Below are 26,073 nucleotides of genomic sequence, written 5' to 3'. Positions count from 1 at the left end.
TCCTGGTGTTTTTTGTTGTAAAACCACTTTCCTGTTCATATGAGAAGTTTTTTTTTTCTTTCCTCTTCCGGTTTTGAAAAACTCCTGGTGGGAGAAAAGAAAGCGCATGTGGCTTCTCGGAAGGGGCTCCTGATGTAAAAAGCTAAGAGCTGGGGACTGTCCAGCCAAGAGGCTGAAAAAAAACACATCAAGAAATGAAAAACTCCCCCAATAAGGAGCATTTTCTGAGGCAGGGTACAATAGAAAAGTCAGCGAGAAATGGGTATTCATGGTATCAAGGAACACCTTCACCCCTGGAGAACCCTTAATAACCGGAGCATTTTCTGTTTTTGCGTTTTCGTTTTTTACTCACCTTGTCCCCAGAGCCAGAATTTTTTTATTTTTCAGTCAATATGGCCATGTGAGGACTTATTTTTTTGCAGGACGAGTTGTACTTTTGAACAACATCACTTTTGATACCATATCATGTACTGGAAAACGGGAAATTGCAAAATTGCGGTGAAATTGCAAAAAAAGTGCAATACCACAGTTGTTTTTTTTTGTTGTTTTTTTTGTTTTTTTACCACGTTCACTGAATGCTAAACCTGACCTGTCATTATTATTCTCCAGGTCATTACGAGTTCATAGACACCAAACATGTACAGGTTCTTTTTTATTTAAGCGGTGAAAAAAAAATCCAAAGTTTGCTAAAAAAAAAGTCGCCATTTTCCAAGACCCGTAGCGTCTCCATTTTTCGGGATCTGGGGCCAGGTGAGGGCTTATTTTTTTGTGCGCCGGGCTGACGTTTTTATTGATACCATTTTGGGGTAGATCTGATGTTTTGATCGCCCATTATTGCATTTTCTTGAAATTTTGCGGCAACCAAATAAAACGTAATTCTGACGTTTAGAATTTTTTTCTCGTTACGCCGTTCACCGATCGGATTAATTCTTTTTTTATATTGATAGATCGGGCGATTCTGAACGCGGCGACATCAAATATGTGTATACGTTGTTTTTTTTTTATTGTTTTATTTTGAAAGGGGGGTGATTTAAACTTTTATATTTTTTTTATATTTTTAAAAACATTTTTTTTACACTTTCTGCTTGCTTCAATAGTCTCCATAGGAGACTAGAAGCAGCAGTTGTCTGATCGTTTCTGTTACACACAGGCGATGAGCAGATCGCCTCTGTGTAGCAGAAATGAGCACCGACCACTGGGCGGTGCTCATAGCAATCTAGACATGACAACCACAGGGGTCTGCTGCAGACCCCGGGTTGTCATGCCCACCCATCTGTGACCCGCGATCAAGTGACGGGGTCACCGATGGGTGGAGTCAGTGACGCGCTTCCTGGAAGCCCGAGTTAAATGCCGCTATCAGACATTGACAGCGGCATTTAACTGGTTAACAGCCGCGGGTGGATCGCGATTCCACCAACGGCTGTTGCGGGCACATGTCAGCTGTATAAATCAGCTGACATATGCCCGGATCAGTGCAGGCTCAGCACCAGAGCCCGCGCTGAACCCGGGGTACCGACGTAATGCGTACTAATACGCACCACGTCAGTAAGGGGTTAAAGAAGCCCTCTTCCTCCTCCCATCATATTTTTATCCTCTTAATACATTGCAGTCATCATATTATACAGCATTGTGTACTTACAATTGCTCATTCTGCATTTCTACCCAGCTAATCCTTCTCTTTTCCATTAGGTCTATGACAAAAACTGACAGGCTGAATCCTTCTAAGCTCTATGTAGAAACAGGAGGTCAATTTTTCCTGCATGAGTCATCAGGCACTGCAAAAGTCCCTGGTTGTAGTTAAGTTTTAGCATCTTTTACTCCATTTTTCAGGTAGATTTCAGGCGGAATACACATGAAAAAGAAGCCTCGTGCACATAGCCTAAGATCGTCTAGTCCAAGCTTATACCATTTGTTAGGCCGCACAGTTCAAACTAATTTTGGCACACGCGATCAATCATTTTGCCAAAAAGGACGCTCCTTTCCAGCATGGATAAAAGATGTGCCACAAAGTCTTAGTTACTTACCGGTAATGGGATTTTTCGGAACCCATGACGGCACCACGAGAGAGAGAGAGAGACAGAGGGAGGGGATCCGCCCACCAAGGACAGGAAACCTTCAGGCATAAAAGGGCGGCACCTCTCCCACGCATCAGTTGGATTACAGAGCACGAGAGGACCATCAGAAGTTATTGAACACACAAATTGGATGTACCACAATTAAACACACGTGAACTATACATTAGCAGAAGAAGTGCTGACCCACACATGACGGGAGGGAATATAAGTGTGCCGTAATGGGTTCCGAAAAATCTTGTTACCGGTAAGTAACTAAGACTTTATCGATCACCCATGATGGCACCACGAGAGAATCACAGAGAAGGTAAGGATTTCAGGTGGGGACCACAGCCTGGAGCACCCTTCTTCCAAAGGTGAGGTCGGAAGAGGAACCGATATCCAACTTATAAAGTCTATAGAAGGTGGAAGGAGAAGACTAGGTTACCGCCTTACAGATTTCTTCTATCGACACGTCTGCTCTCTCCACCCAGGAGGTTGCCATAGCCCTTGTAGAGTGAGCTTTCAGACCTTTGAGGACTACTTTGCCATTTGCCAAATAAGCCAAAGAAATGGCCTCCCTTATCCATCTAGCTATTGTGCGTAAAGATGCCTTAAGCCCCTTCCTAGGTCCCTGGAAGGATACAAATAAAGAGCTATCCTTCTTCCAAGGATCTGTCACCACCAGGTACTGTAGTAGGCATCTCCTCACATCTAACGTATGAAGCCTCTCTTCCTTCTGGTTCCTAGGACTAGGGCAGAAAGAGGGAAGAACTATCTCCTGTGCCCTATGAAATTGAGATGCTACTTTTGGTAAGTAGGAAGGATCCGGTTTCAAAATTACTCTGTGTTCCAGAAACCGGGTTAATGGTAGAATTCTGGAAAGGACCTTAATGTCGCTAACCCTACGGGCAGCTGTTAAGGCTACCAGCAGGGCTGTCTTTAAGGATAGCATTTTTACAGATGCTGAATCGATGGTCTCGAAAGGCAGCTCTGTCAAGGCTGATAAGACTAAATTTAGGTCCCATGGTACTACCCTTTCTTTTAGGATGGGCTTAGACCTAGAGGAGGCCCTAATAAACCTAGCTACCCAATAATTTTGTGTCAGGTCACAGTTGTACAGGGCCCCCAAAGGTGACACCTGGACCTTGAGGGTGCTGGTGGATAGGCCTAGTTCGAGACCCTTCTGTAAAAATTCCAGAATACGGCCACCAGGAGCCCCCTTCTCCACCTTTGATCCTGAGAAGGATAGGAATTTTCTCCATGTCCTGGCATAAATTCTGATTGTGGATACCCTCCAACTCTGGAGTAGGGTGCAGACCAGATAGGGAAAGGTTTTTCGCCCATTCAATAGTGCCCTCTCAAATTCCACGCCGTCATGTGCAGATTGGTTACTTGAGGATGGTAGATTGGACCCACGGGTTGGTGACAGACATTGTCCTCAACCAAGAAAATGATGGTTGTTTCAGCCAAAATGGGGCAATTAGGCTGATCCTTTCTGCATCTTCCCTGAATTTCCTATCATCATTATCAGAGCTATTGGAGGGAAGGTGTACGCTAAGCTGAATTTCCATTGAAGCAGAAAGGCATCTACTCCTTGGGGCTCCTCCCTGGGATTGAGTGAACAGAACCTTTCTACTTTTCTGTTTATTCTGATGGCAAAGAGATCTATATCTGGACAGCCCTACATGTGCACTATCTGGTTGAAGATCACCTGATCTAACACCCACTCTCATTGCTTGAGAGGATTGCAGCTTAAATAGTCTGCTCTGACATTCCTTTCCTCTTATGTGCAGAGATTTCAGAGATAGGAGATGATCTTCCGCTAGTTGGAATAAACGCTTTGTCATCTCCATGGCGGGTCTGGAACGTGTTCCCCCTTGGTGGTTTATATAGGCCACTGTCACCTGGTTGTCGGACAGAATCCTTACATGATGACCCTGTAAGGATATGAGGAGTCTTCTTACTGCCAATTCAACGACCAACAATTCTTTCAGGTTTGAAGAAAATTTTACCTCTTTGTTTGACCAAGCCCCCTGGACTACCAACTCTCCCAGATGGGCTCCCCATCCCCAAGGGCTTGCATATGTGGTAACCACCTGAGATATATTGTTCACTCTCTGGATTGATTAGCGATGTTCAGCCACCCAGAGAAGGACTGTATTGGTGTCAGGGACAAAGTCATCCTACCCTCCACGTGCCCCCTAAGGGAAATGTCATTCTCTAACATGTCCCACTGTAAGGCTCTTGTGTGTTTTTGGGCCCACAGGCCTGCAGGATGTTATTGAACCTAGAAGGGACATAGAGGGTAATTGTCGTGCTCTTAACACCTGATTACAGATGTTCTCTATTTTATTATCTGGGAGACAGCAATCCTGCGCCTCTGCGTCTAGCATAAGTCCCAGAAATTCCTGTAACTTTAGGGGTTCTAACCTAGAGTTAAGGTTTAACAACCAGCCTAGACGCTCTTGAGTGGCCATCAGCCATTCCAGATGGGTAGTGTATTGTTGGGCCGAATTACTCAGTATTAAAAAATCATCCAAATACGGGATAATCAATATATCTTTTTCCCGGATGTGGGCCATAACCTCTGCTATCACTTTAGTGAATATTCGAGGGCCAACAGCTAGACCAAAGGGAAGGGCTCTAAACTGGAAGTGTTTGATTACCCCCTTAATGGCCACCGCCACCCTAAGGAACTGTTAGTGATCAACATGTATGGGTACATGGTAGTAGTTGTCCTTAAGATCTAACACCACCATGAAGTACTGTGGTAAAAGCAATTTTATTGTCGATCTCACAGATTCGATTTTAAAGGGACGGACCCTTAAGAATTTATTAAGGCCTTTCAAATTTATTATTGTTCTAAAGGAGGTATCTGTTTTATTTTAATCAGGAAGAGAGGGGAGTAAAACCTCTTGCCTCTTTCTAATATGGGCACCTCCAAAAGAACCGCTTTCTGCACAAGCTCCGAGATCTCTTCTTACAGGGCCTGTTGCTCTGCCAGTAAAGACCGAGAGGGGGTTATCATAAATCTTTCCAGTGCGAATGAGTGGAATTCCATTTTTAGCCTAGATCTTATTAGGCCAAGAATCCAGTCACTCCCTGATATATTTTCCCAGGCCGGGACGAATGATAAAAGCCTCCCTCCCACCTGGGCCGGCAGTCATTGGCCTGGCTTTTTGGAGTCCTGGGAGAAGGTTCCAAACATAAAACCTCTACCTTTCCTCTTTTGGTCCTCCCATTTGTCCTGATCTCTGGACGGTTTTCTTCTGGTGGACCTTCTTTTTCTGAAGAAACGTTTGTAGCCTGGAATGGACAGGGTAGGAAATCTTTTCTTGGCGTCTCTAGCCTTCTCCAACAGTTCATCTAGGACTGGGCCAAACAGGTACTCGCTCTCACATGGGATGGCGCACAGCTTAGTTCTAGCCTGAATGTCACCTGGCCAGAACTTCAACCATAAGGCCCTGCGGGCCGCATTTGAGAGGGTTGCAGAAAGAGGGAAGAACTATCTCCTGTGCCCTATGAAATTGAGATGCTACTTTTGGTAAGTAGGAAGGATCCCGTTTCAAAATTACTCTGTGTTCCAGAAACCGGGTTAATGGTGGAATTCAGAAAAGGACCTTAATGTCGCTAACCCTACGGCCACCTGGCCAGAACTTCAACCATAAGGCCCTGTGGGCCGCATTTGAGAGGGTTGCAGATTTTGCTGCTAAACGGACAGAGTCCGCTGAGGCGTCTGATAAAAAGGCTGCAGCTTCTTGCAGAAGCGGGATGGTAGTCAGGATGCTGTCCCTGGCTGATTCATCCTTTAACTGGGTTTCTAGACAGTCTAACCAGGCCATTAGGGATCTGGCTGTGCATGTAGCAGCTACTGCCGGTTTTAGGGCTCCTGCTGATATCTCCCATGTACCTTTTAAAAAGGTATCTGCTTTTTTATACAGGGGGTCTTTTAAATTTCCCATGCCTCAAAGGGGAGAGAGGACCTTCTAGACGCCTTTGCCACTGCTGCTTCTAATTTTGGGGCTTTGTCCCAGTTCAATGAGGAAGGCTCATCAAAGGGATATCTTCTTTTGAATGATGGGGGAGAAAGCCTCTCTTTTCGCGTCTCTTCCATTCCCTTTGTATTAAGGCGCGAATCTAATCATTCAAGGGGAAAAACCTATGCCTTTTTTCGTCCAAACCTCCGACCATAATGTCCTGAACCGAATTTTCTGGTCTGGACTCAACTGACTCCATTGTATTCCTTACACCCTTTATTAGCCTGTCTGTTCTACAGGGAAACATAGACGGCCTGTGTTATTGTCCAAGAAGGAGGAGGCTGATGAGGAGGATACAGAAGAGTCAATATCGCTTTCTGACGCTCCCGATATGTCTGAATCTGGGGACTGCAAGTTAGCTTTCTTACTATTTCCCCCTAGGAACCTCTTCCTGGGAAAGGGTTTTAAGTGACTCTCCAACCTCTTCCCTAATCATTGATCTAAGATCAGTGGCAAAGTTAGGTGTCTCCTCCGCCACAGTCTGTTCAATGTAAGGCTGCCACAGCCTCTTTGGGTAGGAGTCGGACAATAGGTTCCTGAAAAGCGCACCCTCCTTGTGCTTTGACTTTGCTGTACACTTCTTTCCCTGGCAACAGAATGAAAAAAGAAGGAGAAAGGCTACATCACCAAGTGAACTTTCAAGTAGATCACTTACCAGTGTAAAGCAATCAAAAGGTACCGGATTTATGGGAGGACACATCTCAGCCGGACGATCCTCTCGAGCTGAAGAGTCGTCCACTCTGCTGGAGCTCATCTGACTGGATCTGCCACTGCCAGCAGAACTCCGTCTATTACCGACACGGCCGCCACCAGGTCGATGCCGCTCTGCTTCTTGGTGGGGCTTCCCAACCAACTGTTGCTGCTGCTCGCGCAGCTGCTCTGTATTCATTCTCCTGGAGGGAATCCGAACAAGGGAGCTCTTCTTTAAATGCTGGGATGTGCCCGCCCCTCCAGGCACCGGTTCCCCCGGAAGTTCCGGGTCAGCAGGGCATGGCTTCATTTTTCCGGTGTTAGTACCGGATCCTCTGCCCAGCGCGCCATAATGCCCAACAGCTGCATTACCAGGGCCCGCCACACGACCCCAGGGTACCCTGTGTGATCGAGGCCCGCCCCAGCAGCCGTAACATCCGGGCTTGCCCCGACTGCCACGCCATTGGGGCCCGCCCCGGTGTCATCAGGGCACATCCCGTCCGCCGCGTCATCGGAGCCCGCCCCGGCGTCACCAGAGCACCCGTGTCATCTGGGAGCGTTCAGGCTGCAGTATACTCATGCGTCAATAGACTTCTTCATTCTCAAGCAACCCGGAGCTAGCTAACCCTGCCTGGGATATTGCTCACCTGTGTATGCACACAAACATGAAAATCCCCCTGGACCCACTGTGGCGCTTCCAGAGACCCCATACTGGCCCGAAGGAGGGAATACCGCTGCCAGTACTGACCGGCCGGGCATGGGAAATCTTCTGATCTTCAGGTATGCCTGTGTTCAGAGGTTCACCAGTCAAGGACAGGAAACCAACTGATGTGTGGGAGAAGTGCCACCCTTTTATGCCTGTAGGTTTCCGGTCCTTGGTGGGCAGATCCCCTCTCTCTCGTGATGCCGTCATGGGTGATCGATAAAGCATCAATAGGCATAAAGCCAAACTTCTGGTGCATCATCTTCTAAACCACCAATGTTAAAGTAGTGGACAACCACTTAAGTGTGGCACTACAATCCTTCTTCTGTATCGGGAGGTACTCGCTTTACATTTCAAACTCGCCTTTGTCTTGATCATGTGTTTCGAGTTCTAAACTACCAAAATAAAACCAATGGGTCCAACGCATCAGAGCCTTCAAGCCAGAAACCGGTCGGAAAACACTTTGCAGAGTTGTGTAAAAGGACCCTTTGTGACTTCTAAACGCAAGTTTCGCCAAAATGGAGGGAAGCTGGAGTGGGTCGGGGCATTACGCCCACAAGTCACATCAAAGAAAAGTGGTGTATCTTACCCCAGACATGTTTGTCCAGTCCATTTTTGACGAGATACACAGAGGCGCACGCCACTGATAAGATGTGCAAAATTCATTAAGTGGTGTGCGCTTCTTAATGATTTTGACGCATCTTATTTCAGCACACCCCTCGTTAAGACTGGAGTACAAGACGCCCCTCTTTATGAATCAATGAGCGTCATTTCTACCACCATATTTCTCAACACAAACTGGCCACAGATGTGCACAAGGCCTCTTGGTGCGGTCTGAGTACAGACTGTGATTCACAGACCGGCCGCAGGCTATACATGAGGCTGATAAGTGGGTCAGAAGACCCACAACCGGTCCATAAATCACAGTCTGTGATGCACGGATGTGTGAATACGACCTTAAGCTTGTTTTCCGCAGTCCTTGTTCGGATCAGAGGACTTGGACCAACAGCTGGGCCTCATATTTAATCAGATCAACTGATGAGGCCGGGTCCTCACGGATGTAAAGCAGAGTTTTCCGCCAGCCCTATGAACGCATGTATCCCTTATTTAACTATACAGACCGCAAGGTAAAGGAATACAAGATTAAGCTCTCTCATGTGTCCTGAGACGTTGGACATCCTGAAGATTTTATCATATTTGGCCACAGAGTGATAGACGGAGGAAAAAAAATCTGTTTAATGGTTTAAAAAAACAAAATGGTACATGAAAAAAAGAAATAATAGTAATAACACATCTCGCTGCTGTACGTCGCCACAGTCTATCTAATGTAACAGCAACAAGTCAGGTAGACGCCAGGAAAAACAATGATTATGCCTCGGCTCCCCACATTATAAAGCCGTTCTCACAGAGACTGCTTCACCCGCACGATCCCGGATCTCACCACCATCAGTTGTAAATGAAGTTGAACCTGTGGAAGAGATTAGACATTAATATGCGATGCCATGGAGCTCCTGCCGCCATCAGTGATACATGGACACACTACATGGAGGTAGACAGCCAGCTTACCTACTAAGGAGCTGCGGAAGGCTGGAGATGATGGGTCCGTAACCAGGGGCATTGTCGTACAGTTCAAACAAAGGGGCAGCAACAAGTTTGTAATTTTTCGGAACTGCAAATAGTGCTAAGAGAGAAAATACAAAGAAATATTAAAAAAAGAAAATCCCATCCTACTTACTGATAAAAGCAAAAATGTGAGTGAGGTCAAGCATAAGTGGATTGGATTAAAGAAACCTAAATATAAGGACTTAAAGGGGTATTCCCATCTCCAAGATCCTATCCCAATATGTAGTAGGTGTAATAATAATAATAATATTAATAATAATAATATTAACAAATACCTCCAATTAGAAATGTAGTATAGTTCTTCTGATTCGCTATGCCGCTTACCCCATGTGCATGGCATTGCAGTAGCTTAGGTATCCATGGTTACGACCACTAACAACTGTCACTATATGAATAACCATGGATATAAGCTAATGCAATGTCCTGCACATGGGGTAAGCTAATCAGAATAACTATACTACATTTCTATTTGGCGGTATTTGCTAATATTATTATTACACCTACTACATATTGGGATAGGATCTTGGAGATGAGAATACCCCTTTAATGTCACATAATTGCTTTCCAGATATTGAACATCAGTGCGCACCTCCTCTCCAGACCACTCTTGGATTATATAGGCCCTGTCACCCTACTGGAACAGCTTCAAAAGTCAGATCAGAAATGAAGGACTCTGATCAGTGAAAAAGCAATAGGACGTCATTATTCGGGCTACCACCAGAGGGCATCTAAGCTTATTGAGTTATACTAAGACATTAGGCAGAAAATTAGGCTCCTTAAATGGTTGACTATTCCTTTTTTTTTTTTAAACTATCCTTAGGATAGGCCATCAATATCTGATCGGTGTGGGTCAACTTCTGGGACCCCCACTGTTAACCAGCACCAGACGGAAGTTCTCGGATGCTGCCAGAACACTGCAGCTCCATCAAAACTATAGTGGCCATGGCCGGTACTACAGATCCACTCCATATTCATTTGATCTGCTGGACCTGCAGTACCGGCCGTGGCCACTATAAAAATGATGGCGCTGTTGTGTTCTGACATCCACTGGCAAAATTAACATCTGATTGGCAGGGGTGCTGGGTGTCGCATCCCCACTGATCAGATATTGATGGCCTATCCTAAGGACAGTAGTGGCCATCCCCCTTTAAGCCCTTAAGGATGCAGGCAATTTTCATTTTCTCGTCTAAGAGCCATCATGTTTTCATTTTCCTGTTGACATAGCCATATGAGATTAATTTTTACCATACAATGCATGGAAAAAAAGAGAGAAATCCAAGTGATGTGAAATTAAATGCAATATCACCATTGTTTTTTACGGCGTTCATCGTGTAGAATTTTTCTTTTTTTATTGTTTTAGTGACATGAAAAAATAAAAGGAAGAAATAAAAAAATGTGGTTTTATATTTTGACTTTTATGGAATCGCCAATATCAAATTTGATTTTTTTTCAGAATTTGCTATTTTTCACTGTATTTTAATTTGTTTTGTTTGATCGCTTGCTTTATATACTGCAATGTATTATACAGACAGAATACTGCAAAAATCACGTCTCCTATGAAGCACAGCCCGAGGCTAGACAGCAGTACCAAGATGGTAGTGATGGGAGCCTTTAGCAGGATTCTGGCTGCCATTGCGACCTATTGGCACGCGCGTCACGCCACTCAAATTCCTCTGATAGCAGCATTTAAAGTAGTTGAACAGCAGTGATCAGAGTTAGCTCCTATCGCTGCTGTTATAGGTATAATAATAATAATAATAACTTTTATAGCGCCAACATATTCTGCAGCACTTTACAAATTTTAGGGGGTACTTATACAAACAAACAATACAGAATAAACATAACTCATATTGAAAGGAGTGAGGGCCCTGCTCGCAAGCTTACAGTCTGAGGAAATGGGGGAGACACAAAAGGTAGAATGTACATATATTGTATAATGCAGCCTTGATATACTAAATAGGATAAATAATAATACATGGACTGGTCGCCAGCCAGTATGTGTACAGTCCTGACCGAGGCTAATATGCGCATGGTTGGTATGAACCTGAGATTGAAGAAGATTTTAATATGGGGGAATACTGGGATGGACAGATAGTGTGTGGAGGCGATACGCCAGTCTAAAGAAATGGGTTTTTAGGGTCCGCTTGAAACTGTGGGTATTGGGAATTAATCGAACTGTCCTGGGTAATGCATTCCAAAGAATTGGCGCAGCACGCGAGAAATCTTGGAGACGGGAGTGGGAATTTCGGATTATAGAGGATTTTAGTTTTAAGTCATTGGCAGAACGGAGGGCACGTGTAGGGTGGTAGACTGAGACAAGAGAGGAGATGTATGGCGGTGCTGAAGCATGGAGCGCTTTGTGGGTAAGCGTGATAAGTTTAAATTGAACTCTATATTGGATGGGCAACCAATGCAATGACTGGCACAGGGAAGAGGCATCGGTGTAGCGGTTGGCGAGGAATATGATCCTGGCTGCTGCGTTAAGGAATGATTGGAGAGGGGAGAGTTTAGTAAGAGGGAGACCGATTAGTAGAGAGTTGCAGTAGCCCAGACGAGAATGAATAAGAGTTATAGTAAGAGTTTTTGCCGAGTCAAAGGTGAGAAAAGTCCTGATTCTTGAGATATTTTTGAGGTGTAGATGACATGAACGAGCGGGTGATTTGATGTGAGGAGTGAAGGAAAGATCTGAATCAAAAATGACCCCAAGACAGCGGGCTTGTTGCTGGGGAGTAATGGTTGAGCCACAAACAGAAATGGCAATATCGGGCACAGGTAGGTTAGTGGAGGGAGGAAATACGAGTAGTAAAGTTTTTGACAGATTCAGTTTTAGACAGAGGGAGGACATAATGTTAGACACAGCAGAAAGACAATCACTGGTCTTTTGTAGTAATGCAGGGGTGATGTCCGGAGCAGAGGTGTATAATAGGGTGTCATCAGCATAGAGATGGTACTGAAAACCGAATCTGCTGATTGTTTGTCCAATAGGAGCGGTGTATAAGGAGAAAAGAAGGGGGCCTAGGACTGATCCTTGAGGAACCCCGACAGTAAGGGGAAGGAGAGAGGAGGAGGAGGAGCCGGCAAAAGAAACAGAGAAGGAGCGGTCAGAGAGATAGGAGGAGAACCAGGAGAGAACAGTGTCCTTGAGGCCAATAGTGCGGAGCATAGTGAGGAGGAGCTGGTGATCCAGTGTCGAATGCTGCAGAGAGATCCAGGAGAATCAGCAGGGAATAGTGACCATTAGATTTAGCTGTTAGTAGATCATTAGAGACTTTAGTGAGAGCAGTTTCAGTAGAATGTAAAGAGCGGAAACCAGATTGTAAAGGGTCAAGAAGAGAGTTGTCTGAGAGATAGCGGATTAGATGGGAATGGACCAGGCGTTCCAGGAGTTTAGAGATAAAGGGAAGATTGGAAACAGGTCTGTAGTTGGCCGTGCAGATCTGGTCAAGGGATGTTTTTTTAAGTAATGGATGTATGCTGGCGTGTTTAAAAGAAGAGGGAAAGATACCAGATGAGAGGGAGAGGTTGAAAATTTTAGTTAGGTAAGTGGTGACAGCTGGAGCAAGGGACTGAAGGAGATGTGAGGGAATAGGGTCACTGGTGCAGGTGGTAGGGCGAGAAGATGCAAGGAGCCTGATCACTTCATCTTCCATGACTGATTTGAAATCAGAAAGTGAGCAAGATACAATGTGGTGGGGGAGAGCATGCAAAATGTTTGGGGATTGGGAGAAAATTTCCTGTCGGATATGGTCAATTTTTTCTTTGAAATAATTGGCCAGATCGTCAGTACTGAGGTCGGTGATCGGGGCCTGTGCTGTTTGATTGAGGAGAGAATGAAACGTGTCAAAGAGTCGTTTAGGATTATTGGAAAGTGAGATGATGAAGTTGTTAAAGTAGGTTTGTTTGGAGAGGTGAAGCGCAGAGTTATATATGTTTTCAGCATGAATTTATAATGGAGGAAATCTTCGGGCAGATTAGATTTTCTCCACAGCCGTTCAGCGCACCTGGAGCACTGCTGGAGAAGACGTGTTTGAGGTGTGTGCCAGGGTTGTAGCCGTCTATGCCGAATTATTCTTTGTGTAGAAGGTGCGGCTTCATCCAGGGTGCATAGCATTATTTCGTTATAATTAGTGTTGAGCATTCCGATACTGAAATATCGGGTATCAACCGATATTCGCTGTATCGGAGTTCAGATACTTTTACAATATCGAATACAGGAATCGGAAGTTCACATAATGCCTGCGCTCTGCAGTGTCTCTGAAGGATGACAAGCTGGATGGCAGCGCTCAGCTGCGATCCAGCCTGTCATCAGAATGCCATCCCAGCGTGGGAGAATTCTCCTGCTCAAGCGCTGACATTAAATTATCTTCCTTACATTACAATTAAATGGAATAGCAGGAATTAATATTTTTTTAAGACGTTAATGCCACAGCCATGGTGGTTGTGGCATTACAGTGGTTGCCCAAATCGATGGGAACAGTGCTCACAGTGAAACATGAAAAGCCGACAATTCATCAGTGGCATATACCGGTACCCGACAATTTAGAACAGAAAGAATAGAGCTTCACACATAGATTAGATAGATAGAAACATGTCAGTCACATATATAAGAAGTACAGTGACAGTGTTGGCTACAGTACTTGTCATTTAGTGTTAAAGGATTTATTTTAAAAAATAAGTGTTTTCATGCACCGTCTCTTTAAAAAAGCCGGCCGGCAATTCAGCATCGGTACCCGACAATTTAGAATAGAAAGAATAGAGCATCACACATAGATTAGATAGAGAGAAACAGGTCAGTCACATATATAAGAAGTACAGTGATAGTGTTGATTACTGTACTTGTCATTTAGTGTTAAAATAAAGGATTTATTAAAAAAAAAAATTGGCGTGGGGTTCCCTGTAATTTTAGTCTCTAGCAGAGGTTAAGCAGACGGCTGGGGCAGATGTTTGAAGCCTGGGAAGGGGGTAATACCCACGGAGCTTCCCAGGCTACTAATATCAGCCCCCAGCTGAATACCTAGCCTTTACTAGCTATTAAAATGGGGGACCCCCAAAAAATGACGTGGGGGTCCCCCCTATTTTAATAGCTAGCAAAGGCTAGGCAGACAGCTGGGGGCTGATATTAATAGCCCAGGAAGGGTGCCATGAATATTGGCCCCTTCCCAGGCTAGAAACACCAGCCGTCAGCCACCCCAGAAATGGAGCATCCATAGGATGCACCAATTCTGGCACTTAGCCTCGCTCTTCCCACTGCCCTGTAGCGGTGGCAGTGGGGTAATAGGGCTGGGGTTGATGTCAGCTTATAATGCCAGCTGACATCAAGCCCAGATTAGTAATGGAGAGGTGTCTATAAGACACCCCCATTACTAACCCCATAGTCAAAGTTAAAAAAAAACACAAACACCCAGAATAAAGTCCTTTAATTGAAATAAACACACAATTCTTTGTTCTAAATTAAACCATACTTACCATCACGCCCATTCCAGCTGAAGCCAACGATCTCCTGCAATAAAAGTAAAATAATAAAGCAACATCATCCTTACCTTTCCATGGTTCCCAGGATGGCTTCAGCTCAGCTACATTCACATGACAGGCTGGATCACAGCAGAAAGCTGCCATCCAGCCTGTCATGCTGCAGACACTGAGAAGCGCAGGCATGCTTGCGCTCCTCAGTGTCTGGCTGTGACGGCATCCAGATGAGCCGACAATGAACTCAGCTCACCTCATGCACGTCACTGACAGCGTGGGAAAATTCTCCTGCGCATGCGGTGAGCGTGAGAGACTCGGCTCATCTGGATGCCGTCACAGCCTGACACTGAGGAGCGCAAGCATGCCTGCGCTTCTCAGTGTCTGCCTGCGGCATGACAGGCTGGATGGCACCTTTCGGCTGCGATCCAGCCTGTCATCTCGATGTAGCAGAGCTGGAGCTGTCCTGGGAACCATCGAAAGGTAAGGATGATGTTGGTTTATTATTTTTCTTTTATTGCAGGAGATCGTTGGCTTCAGCTGGAATGGGCGTGACGGTAAGTATGGTTTAATTTAGAACAATAAAGAATTGTGTGTTTATTTCAATTAAAGGACTTTACACTGTGTTCCAAATTATTATGCAAATAATATTTTCTCAGATTTTCCCAAATTACCTATATGAATTGCAGTCATTGTAATTTTCCAGTCAAATAACTATTAGAGTACAATTGAAAGGTTTTTGTACAAACTGCCTATGATAACAGTATATTTTTAAAAAAATAAAAAACTCAAACTGCACTCAAAATGCATGTTCCAAATTATTATGCACAGCAGAGTTTTCAACCTTTTTATTTTAATAAAGAACAAAAAAATGGTCATTTTTGAAATTATAAGCATTAGCAGGTTATTACAAACTGAAATCAAACAGTTTTCAACTCAAAACTTTATTCTAGGTGATGTTACATTTGCACATAGGACCCCTTGTTCGAAAGGAGCTTCTGAACTCTCTCGTCCATTGAATTTGTCAGGTTTTGGATGGTTTCTGCTTCAATTGTTTTGCATGAGGACAGAATACCCTCCCAGAGCTGTTGCTTAGATGTGAACTGCCTCCCGCCATCATAGACACTCCTTTTGATGATGCTCCAGAGGTTCTCAATGGGGTTGAGGTCAGGGGAGCATGGGTGCCACACCATAAGTTTGTCCCCTTTTATGCCCATAGCAGCCAGAGATGCAGATGTATTATGTGCAGCATGAGACGGGGCATTATCATGCATGAAAATGATCTTGCTGTGGAATGCACGGTTCTTCTTCTTGAACCATGGCAGGAAGTGCTGTTTGAGAAACTCAACATACATTATGGAGTTCATCTTTACCCCTTCAGGGATCCTAAAAGGGCCGACAATCTCTCCCCATGATTCCAGCCCAAAACATTACTCCACCTCCTCCTTGTTAGCGCCGTAGCCGTGTTTGCATGGGGTGTCCATCAACCAGCCATCCTCCACTCCATCCATCTGGACCATCGAGATCATTTCATGCATGATAATGCCCCGTCTCATGCTGCACATAACACATCTGCATCTCTGGCTGCTATGGGCATAAAAGAGGACAAACTTATGGTGTGGCCCCCATGCTCCCCTGACCTCAACCCCATTGAGAACCTCTGGAGCATCATCAAAAGGAGTGTCTATGATGGCGGGAGGCAGTTAACATCTAAGCAACAGCTCTGGGAGGGTATTCTGTCCTCATGCAAAACAATTGAAGCAGAAACCATCCAAAACCTGACAAATTCAATGGACGAGAGAGTTCAGAAGCTCCTTTCGAACAAGGGGTCCTATGTGCAAATGTAACATCACCTAGAATAAAGTTTTGAGTTGAAAACTGTTTGATTTCACTTTGTAATAACCTGCTAATGCTTATAATTTCAAAAATGACCATTTTTTTGTTCTTTATTAAAATGAAAAGGTTGAAAACTCTGCTGTGCATAATAATTTGGAACATGCATTTTGAGGCAGTTTGAGTTTTTTATTTTTTGAAAAATATACTGTTATCATAGGCAGTTTGTACAGAAACCTTTCAGTTGTGCTCTAATAGTTATTTGACTGGAAAATTACAATGACTGCAATTCATATAGGTAATTTGGAAAAATCTGAGAAAATATTATTTGCATAATAATTTGGAACACAGTATATTCTGGGTGTTGTGCTTTTTTTAAATACTTTACTAGAAATTCATGGCAGTCATGTCTAATATTGGCGTGACCCCATGAATTTCAGGCTTAGGGCCAGCTGATAATACGAAGCTGGCCCTAACCCCTTTATTACCCAGTGAGCCACCGCACCAGGGCCCTGGATGAGTTGGGTACAGCGCCAGAAGATGGCGCTACTATGAACGCGCCATTTTCCGGGGTGGCTGCGGACTGCAATTTGCAGCGGGGGGCAGAAAGCTTGGGCCTCCCTGCGCTGTGGATTCCAGCCCCCAGCTGCCTAGTTGTACCTGGCTGGACACAAAAATAAGGCGAAGCCCCACGTATTTTTTTTTTTAATTATTTCATGAAATTCATGAAATAATTTAAAAAAAAGGGCTTCCCTATATTGTTGTGTTCGGCCAGGTACAAATAGGCAGCTGGTGGTTGGGGGCAGCCCGTTCCTGCCTGCTGTACCTGGCCGGACACAACAATATAGGGAAGTCCTTTTTTTTTTTTTTTTTTTTTTTTTTATTTCATGAAATAATTAAAAAAAAATTGACGTGGGGCTTCGCACTATATTTGTGTCCAGCCAGGTACAGCAGGCAGGAACGGGCTGCCCCCAACCACCAGCTGCCTATTTGTACCTGGTTGGACACAACAATATAGGGAAGCCCTTTTTTCTTAATTATTTCATGAATTTCATGAAATAATTAAAAAAAAAAAAAAAATACGTGGGGCTTCACCCTATTTTTGTGTCCAGCCAGGTACAACTAGGCAGCTGGGGGCTGGAATCTGCAGCGCAGGGACGCCCAAGCTTTCTGGGGGCCCCCCCTGCAAATTGCAGTCCGCAGCCACCCCGGAGAATGGTGCGTTGATAGAAGCGCCATCTTCTGGCGCTGTACCCAACTCATCCAGGGCCCTGGTGCGGTGGCTCACTGGGTAATAAAGGGGTTAGGGCCAGCTTGGTATTATCAGCTGGCCCTAAGCCCGAAATTCATGGGGTCAAGCCAATATTAGACATGACCGCCATGAATTTCTAGTATTTAAAAAAAAACACAACACCCAGAATAAAGTCCTTTAATTGAAATAAACACATAATTCTTTATTGTTCTAAATTAAACCATACTTACCATCACGCCCATTCCAGCTGAAGCCAACGATCTCCTGCAATAAAAGAAAAATAATAAACCAACATCATCCTTACCTTTCGATGGTTCCCAGGACAGCTCCAGCTCTGCTACATCGAGATGACAGGCTGGATCGCAGCCGAAAGCTGCCATCCAGCCTGTCATCCCGCAGACACTGAGAAGCGCAGGCATGCTTGCGCTCCTCAGTGTCAGGCTGTGACGGCATCCAGATGAGCCGAGTTTCTCACGCTCACCGCATGCGCAGGAGAATTCTCCCACGCTGTCAGTGACGTGCATGAGGTGAGCTGAGTTCATTGTCGGCTCATCTGGATGCCGTCACAGCCAGACACTGAGGAGCGCAAGCATGCTTTATTATTTTTCATTTATTGCAGGAGATCTTTGGCTTCAGCTGGAATGGGCGTGATGGTAGGTATGGTTTAATTTAGAACAATAAAGAATTGTGTGTTTATTTCAATTAAAGGACTTTATTCTGGGTGTTTGTGTTTTTTTTAACTTTGACTATGGGGTTAGTAATGGGGGTGTCTTATAGACGCCTCTCCATTACTAACCTGGGCTTGATGTGTCAGCTGGCATTATAAGCTGACATCAACCCCAGCCCTATTACCCCACTGCCACCGCTACAGGGCAGTGGGAAGAGCGAGGCTAAGTGCCAGAATTGGCGCATCCTATGGATGCGCCATTTCTGGGGTGGCTGACGGCTGGTGTTTCTAGCCTGGGAGGGGGCCAATATTCATGGCACCCTTCCTGGGCTATTAATATCAGCCCCCAGCTGTCTGCCTAGCCTTTGCTAGCTATTAAAATAGGGGGGACCCAATGTCATTTTTTTTTGTCGGGCCGATACTTTTTGGGTATCGGTCCGATCCAATCCGATCTGATATTTCCTGATATCGGAAGGTATCGCTCAACACTAGTTATAATGCTTTAATGCAGAGTCGGGACATGAGAGGGAGGAGATTGGGGCCAATGATGATTGCAACTTTTTCATAAATTTCTGGGTGTTAATGGCGCGTATATTTCTATAAGTGTGGAAAGTGGGGGGGTCTTGAGTAGAGTCACAATTCTTGACAGAGAATGAAAGAAGATTATGGTCAGAGAGTGGTAGGGGAGTTAGTAAAGTCATGTACTGAGCAAAGCTGGGAGAAGATCAGGTCCAATGTGTTCCCGTCCTCATGTGTAGGAGAATTAGCAAGCTGTGAACGGCCGAAGGAGGAGGTTAGTGATAAAAGGTGAGCGGCAGATGGGGAAAGAGGATCGCCAATTGAGATGTTAAAATCTCCCATGATTATCATGGGGATGTCGCAGGATAGAAAATTTGGAAGCCAGGCAGCAAAGTGATCCAGGAACTGACGGGAGGGACCTGGAGGGCGATAGACAACCGCCACTCACAGGGAGAAGGGCCGGTAGAGTCTGACTGTGTGGGCCTCAAGAGAAGGGAAGATAAGGGAGGGTACTGGGGTGGATAACCTGAAAAGTACATTTTGTTGAAAGAAGCAGACCAACACCTCCACCTGATCTGTTGTCAGGTCTCGGAGTATGAGAGAAGTGTAGGCCACCATAGAAAAGAGCTGCAGCGGCTGTGGTGTCCGACTGCTGGATACTGGTTTCGGTGAGAGCCAGAAGGTTGAGGGAATTAGAGAGGAAAAAGTCATTGATGTAAGAGAGTTTATTACATGCTGAGCGCTCATTCCAAAGGGCACAGTTGAATGAGACAGACGATATGCAGGGAATATTAATGAGATTAGCAGGGTTTCTGAATGTAAGAGGGAAAGGGTAAGTGTTATTATTACTGGAGGGTCCTGGATTAGGAGAAATATCACCTGCGACTAAGAGAAGGAAGATACAGAGAGTGAGCAGATGGTTGAGTGATTTGTGAGAGTGTTTCCTGTGTTGTATGGTGGGAATGAATGGATCTGTGTGGTATAACATTGTGAAGAGAGCATGACAGCTGTACATAGGAGAGGAGAGAGGGGTTAATATGGATGAAGTGTGCCGAATTTGTGGGAGAACGGTAAATGTGGATGATTGTAGCAGCCAGAACGTAAATGGCACAGATACAAATGGTGAATACTGTTTGTACAACAGATGACCTGGAAGCAAGTTTGTTTAATTGTCTTGCAAGTCTTACCTGTCTCCTGCCCTGTCCAACTGCCATATCTAACTGCTAAGGCACTTCGATAAAGTATGCATAAATGCCCCCGCATAAATGCTGCCCCTAGACTATGTCTCAATATATAGGGACGTATCTGCTTAGATCTACACAGATTTAACTCGTTAGCAATCAATCAACTAGCTTAAGATAACAGGAGACCAAAAAAAAGGTAAGTGCTACCCTGTGAACTGCACTCAAAAGAGACCGGAATAATAACGTGGCGATGATGTCCAAACCTCGGAAGGAAAGGTGTGATAATGAACGGACTCTTATACAACCTATCCCCATGGACTCGGAACTTACCTTTCTCCTGAAGTTGTACCAGGAACAGCTTCTTGTGTTCTTTTGGCTTTGTGATATGTGCAGGAATATATGGATACTGTAAGACAGCAGATTTGAGAAGCCCGTAGTCACAATGTCACATTTAGTCAGGCTGCATTCTTTAATTTTAGTGTTTTAAGACAAACCTGTGGTGGTTCGAAATTTGGCCTCCACCAGTTCCCAATGCAGTCATCAATGACCCAGTCCTGCTGCACCCCGTCCTGCCGGCCTAGGATCTGCAAAGCAAATCATGTCTGCATTCAATCACCTTATATAGATAGATATCTATTTCTTGGCACCCTTGAAATTGCTTCAGAAAATGAAGTATTTCTATTTAGAAAGTTATTGTAATTACACATGTTTTGTTATACACGTTTATTTCCTTTGTGTTTATTGGTACAACACAAAAAAAGCAAGTTGGATATAATTTCACACAAGACTCCAAAACTGCAGGACAAAATTGTTGGCACCTTTCCAAAATTCTAGTAAACAACTTTGAATTCAAGAGTGTGATGCTCGTTCAAACTCACCTGTGGCAAGTAACAATATGAAAATCACAACTGAAACCAGATAAAAAGGGGAGAAGTTGACTCAATCTTTGCATTGTGTGTCTGTGTTTGCCACACTAAGCATGGAGAACAGTAAGAGGAGAAGAGAACTGTCTGAGGACTTGAGAACCAAAATTGTTGAAAAATATGAATAAGCTCAAGGTTACAAGTCCATCTCCAGAGATCTTGATGCTCCTTTGTCCACAACATAATCAAGAAGTTTACAACCCATGGCACTGTAGCTAATCTCCCTGGACGTGGACAGCAAAGAAAAATAGATGAAAGGTTGCAACGCAGGATAGTCCAGATGGTGGATAAGGAGCCCCAATCAAATTCCAAAGAAATTCAAGCTGTCCTGGAGGCTCAGGGTGCATCATTGTCAGCACTAACTATCCATCCACATTTGAATGAGATGAAACGCTACAGCAGAAGACTCAAGAGGACCCCGCTGCTGCCACAGACATAAAAAAGCTAGACTACAGTTTGCCAAAATGTACGCAAGACAAAATCCTTCTGGGAAAGTGTCTTTTGGACAGATGAGACCAACATAGAGCTTTTTGGTAAAGCACATCATTCTACTGTTTACAGAAGACAGAATGAGGCCTACAAAGAAAAGAACACTACCTACAGTCTAATATGGTGGAGGTTCAAAGACGTTTTGGGGTTGTTTTGCTGTATCTGGCACTGGGTGCCGTGACTGTGTGCAAAGCGTCATGAAATCTGAAGATTCCCAAAGGATTTTGGGTGGCAATGTAGTGCCCAGATTCAGGAAGCTGGGTTTGTGTTCTAGGTCATGGGTCTTCCAGCAGGACAATGACCCCAAACATACATCAAGAAGCCCCCAGAAATGGATGGAAACAAAGCACTGGAGAGTTCTGAAGTGGCAGCAATGAGTCCAGATCTAAACCTCATTGATCACCTGTAGAGAGATCTTAAAATTGCTGCTGGGAGAAGACGCCTTCACATATGAGAGACCTGGAGCAGATTGTAAGAAGAGTCCAAGATTCCTGCTGAGAGGTGTAAGAAGCTGATGGTTATAAGAAGCGACTGATTGCAGTTATTTATTCCAGAGGGTGTGCAACCAAATATTAAGTTGAGGGTGACAACAATTTTGTCCGGCCCATTTTTGGGGTTGTGTGTGAAATTATGTCCAATTTGCCTTTTTTTTTTTTTTTTTTTGTGTTGTTCCAATACACACAAAGGAGATAAACACATGTATAACAAAACATGTGTAATTATCTTCTGGGACAATTTTAAGGGTGCCAACACTTTCGGCCATGTCTGACATGTCATAGAAAAAGAAGTCCTGAGTGATCGGGCCCCACTGATCACTAGAGCGAGGGATAACGGCACTTTACTTACTGCTGCACCCTTTCCTCATTTTTGATTCTGAAATGGTGGGGGAAAAAACCCTCAATATCACCATTTTTTGGGGCTCGTTTTGCGCGGTTTGTGTCGCTGTTTTCCAAGCCCCGCTTTCTTTTCCCGTTGAGAGGAGCTGTGAGAGGACTTCTTATCTGGTGCTGAGTTGCAGTTATTATTGTTATCATTTTGGGATTTACAAGACAGTTTTGGATTGAGTTTCTATTTTTGAGGGAGGTGCGGTCATCAGAAAATGACAATTTGGGCGGTTGAATTTTCTTTTTACAGTATTTATCTACCATGTTAAACAATTTTAGATTTCAATATATGGGACTTTTACGCCAATACTGAATGTATCTTTTTTTTTTTTTATTTCATTTATTTCTGGATTCATCATTTATTTTTTTCAATATCCACTTACAAGCCTTGAATTGTTTGATCACTTGTACTCTATACCTCCTATGAAGCATAGACTAAGGCCGGCTGAACCATACCAGCAGATCATTCAGCTGACTCTCCCACACATAGGAGCAATCATTTGGCAGAGCACTCCTGTGTTTTCTATGAGAAAATAATGTAGAGACAGAGAACCTGATTCCAGCGATGTGTCTCTTACTGGGCTGCTGCTGTAGTTTTGATAAAATCACTCTTGATTACCACTAGAGGGTTAATAAACCTGCTGCCATGTAGTCCTCCATATTCATGAGCTGTGTATAACCCCCACCGCCAACACTGATTGGCAGCTTTCTGCCTATGCACAGTGGTGTGGACGGTGGGGGGAGATTATACAGAGCTCAGGATCAAAACTGCATCAAGCAGTCCAGTAAGTGACACATTGCTGGAATCAGGGTCTCTGGCCCTGCATAATGCTGCTCTCAGATTTGGTAGTGAAAACTTGGTGTCAAATTCTCTTTAAAAAGCAGTGATCAGAGCCAGACATAAAAATAATGATATGTGATACACATTATTAAAATATAAAATACAGATTTATATTATGGCACCTGACAAAACAAAAGGTGTGACAGTTCCATTGAATAGCCCAAACTCCAAACTCAGGAGCTGACCTCTGAGATGATCACGGATCGTGAACACACGTGACACCTAAATAAAACCAGAATCTCTTATCTTCCCCATCTAATTGAATCCATACCTCAGTCATCAAGCGCTTTAACCCTTCTACTTCGTCTTCTCCAGGGTTGAGTTCTCCCCCAGGCCTGGAAAGAAACAGTCAAGGTAAAAGGGTTGTCTCCTATCAGACCTTTATGGTGTTATACACTTGTGTGACAATTTTCAGAACTCCATAAAAATATCAATAGAGGGGGCTGCACATAAGGGACCACCTCCCCACTGACCGCGGCCGACAGATATTTCTCCTCTGCATCTACCGCAATGATGGACGCAGCCGCTGTATCAGCCCCACTGAAGTGAATGGAGAAGAGATCATACAGCTGCAAAACAGAGATTGGGACCGCCATTTGCAGGATTGTCAGACCCCCAGTGGATAGGTGATTAATGTATTTAGTCCGTAGGGGACATATACGAGACTTGTCACTTGTGTACAGTGGTGTGAAGTGAAAGCGTAAATCCCCCCCCCCGCCCCCCAGATAGTCAGAAAAGTTCTAACGGGGGAACTTACAGCTTGAAAAACGTGGTTCCCAGCTGCAGTAACAGCACGTGGGGTAATCTGTGCTCGTGGACGATCAGGACGCCCTCCACCGTGCGCCTCATGCCAATCTTGTCAAACTCTTCTCGCATTCGCTGGAAGCGCGCAGCCACCGAGCTGTCCTTCTCATACAGCGGCTCCTTGGTGCCAAAGGTGTAGTTAGTCAGAGGATACCTGGAGATACAGAGCAGACGTAAAGTGTTAGCAAGTGACAGCACACTTCTTATTATATTACTCATCTTTTACTGCTCTCAAGATGAATCTGTTGCCAGGATTTTGAGAGCTGCGTGATATAGAGGCAGAGACCTTGATTCCAGTCACTTACCAGGCTGCTCAATGCAGTTTAGATACAATCCCTGTTTTATCTGCTGCTTTTCTGTGAATGCTGAGCTCTGTATAACCCCGCCCACATCACCGATTGGCATCTGTGAACACTGTGCATAGGCAGAAAGCTGCCAATCAGTGGAGGGAGTGTGGTTGGACCAGGAGACACAGGACACCTACTCCTGTAGTGCTAATCTCCTGCTGAAAAAACACTGATTTGAAAACCATAGTAAGCAGCCCAGTAAGTGACACATCACTGGAATCAGGATCTCTGCCTCTATAGATTAGGTGGCAAAAACTTGCAGATTCCTTTTAAAGAGCACCTTTCACTACATTTTTTTTTTATTTAAGCAGAGTGCCTCATCCACTGGAACAGTTTTTCTTCTATCTCCTTCCTTTTCAAAGTTATACCCCATTGGTTAAAAAAAGTGTACATTTTCGCTACAACCCAACTTCTCTGTGGGCACAGCCATGTTTTGATTGGCTGGCGTAAGAGGAGAAAAGGCAAACACACAGAAGTTCTGTAAAACACGCCCAGTTGGCTGAAGTGAAAGTATGCACCTTTATTACTGGGGGGGCATAAGTTTGAAACTGAGGGGCATAGAAGAAAAACTGTTCCAGATTCAGTGGAGCAGCCTCAATTGGAGGGGTTACTCAGATTAAATAGAAAAAAATCCAGTAAAAGCTCTTTTGTAAATGACAGCTGATATTATACTCCAGAGCTGAACTCACTAATTTAAGCCAAAATTTACATTGCAGAGTTCTTACTCTTGTGATTTGCATGCCAAGAAGTGTAGCCCCCATACCGGGCACTGCCCAGTAATCTGATGTAAGAAGGCCCACTGTCATCAAAGGTAAGGTTTAATGGATCAGATGTTACAACATTCAGCAGAATTGTGAATGCAGCTCTGGACTACAACTCAGAAGTGAAGTGCAGTAGAGTCTTGTGTACAGTGTCTGTGCATCCTCGTCACCTCCAGCCGCCATGATATGATGGGAGTTATGCCTTCACCACTAGAGAGGCTGGAGCGGAGGAGGTGGGAGGCACTGACCGGGCGTCTACTGGTATCAAATATGTAGCATGACGTCGACCCCAAAACGGTCAACAGCTTTTACACAATATGATGATGATGAGCGACAGACAGGAAATAAACACACAACTGAATGGGGTTTTCCAGGACTTTTATATTGATGACCTATTCATGGGATGGGCCATCAGTATCATAACAGTCGGGGTCAGACACCAGGTATCCAGCCCATCAGTTGACTGAAGGGACTGATGAGCACCACGTTGGCGCCATAGAGCACAGCGCGGTACATTTTATCTCTGGTACTGTGCCTCAGTCCCAATCAAGTGTATGGGACTGAGCTGTAATATTAAGTGCAACTGCTGGTAAAGAGATGCGCCCCCTAGTGCTGGTAAACGATGAAGAGCAGGCAGCAATTCATAGGAGACGCAGGAAAATCACACACGACTCTGCCCCATCAGGACGAGCGCACACACACAGCTCTGCTACATCGGGGCGAGCGCGCGCACACACAGCTCTGCTACATCGGGGCGAGCGCGCGCACACACAGCTCTGCTACATTGGGGCGAGCGCGCGCACACACACACACACACACACACAGCTCTGCTACATCGGAGCACACGCGCGCGCACACAGCTCTGCTACAGTGGAATGAGCGCGCACACACACAGCTCTGCTACATCGGGGCGCGCGCACACACAGCTCTGCTACATCGGGGCGCGCGCACACACAGCTCTGCTACATTGGGATGAGCGCGGACACACACACACACAGC

The 26,073-nt window shown here is 44.8% G+C and overlaps 1 protein-coding gene across 1 annotated transcript in view; it reads right to left on the bottom strand.

The window, feature by feature from the left end:
• Positions 1-8,698: 8,698 nt before the first annotated feature.
• Positions 8,699-26,073, bottom strand: part of NUDT21 (nudix hydrolase 21) — a 21,517-nt gene continuing 4,142 nt past the window's right edge. The window contains exons 2-7 of the mRNA XM_073659086.1: positions 23,920-24,120; positions 23,434-23,497; positions 20,520-20,609; positions 20,356-20,431; positions 9,051-9,165; positions 8,699-8,952 (exon numbers count right to left, since the gene is read on the bottom strand). Coding sequence (XP_073515187.1) covers positions 8,931-8,952; positions 9,051-9,165; positions 20,356-20,431; positions 20,520-20,609; positions 23,434-23,497; positions 23,920-24,120 — 568 coding nt within the window. The 3' untranslated portion in view covers positions 8,699-8,930. The remainder of the gene's footprint in view (positions 8,953-9,050; positions 9,166-20,355; positions 20,432-20,519; positions 20,610-23,433; positions 23,498-23,919; positions 24,121-26,073) is intronic.

Source organism: Phyllobates terribilis, unplaced genomic scaffold, assembly GCF_046119375.1.
Source record: "Phyllobates terribilis strain yellow unplaced genomic scaffold, ASM4611937v1 Scaffold_13__5_contigs__length_258822181, whole genome shotgun sequence".
NCBI lineage: Eukaryota > Metazoa > Chordata > Amphibia > Anura > Dendrobatidae > Phyllobates > Phyllobates terribilis.
Note: the sequence above shows the minus strand (reverse complement) of the source record. Positions and strands in the feature narration are given on the sequence as shown.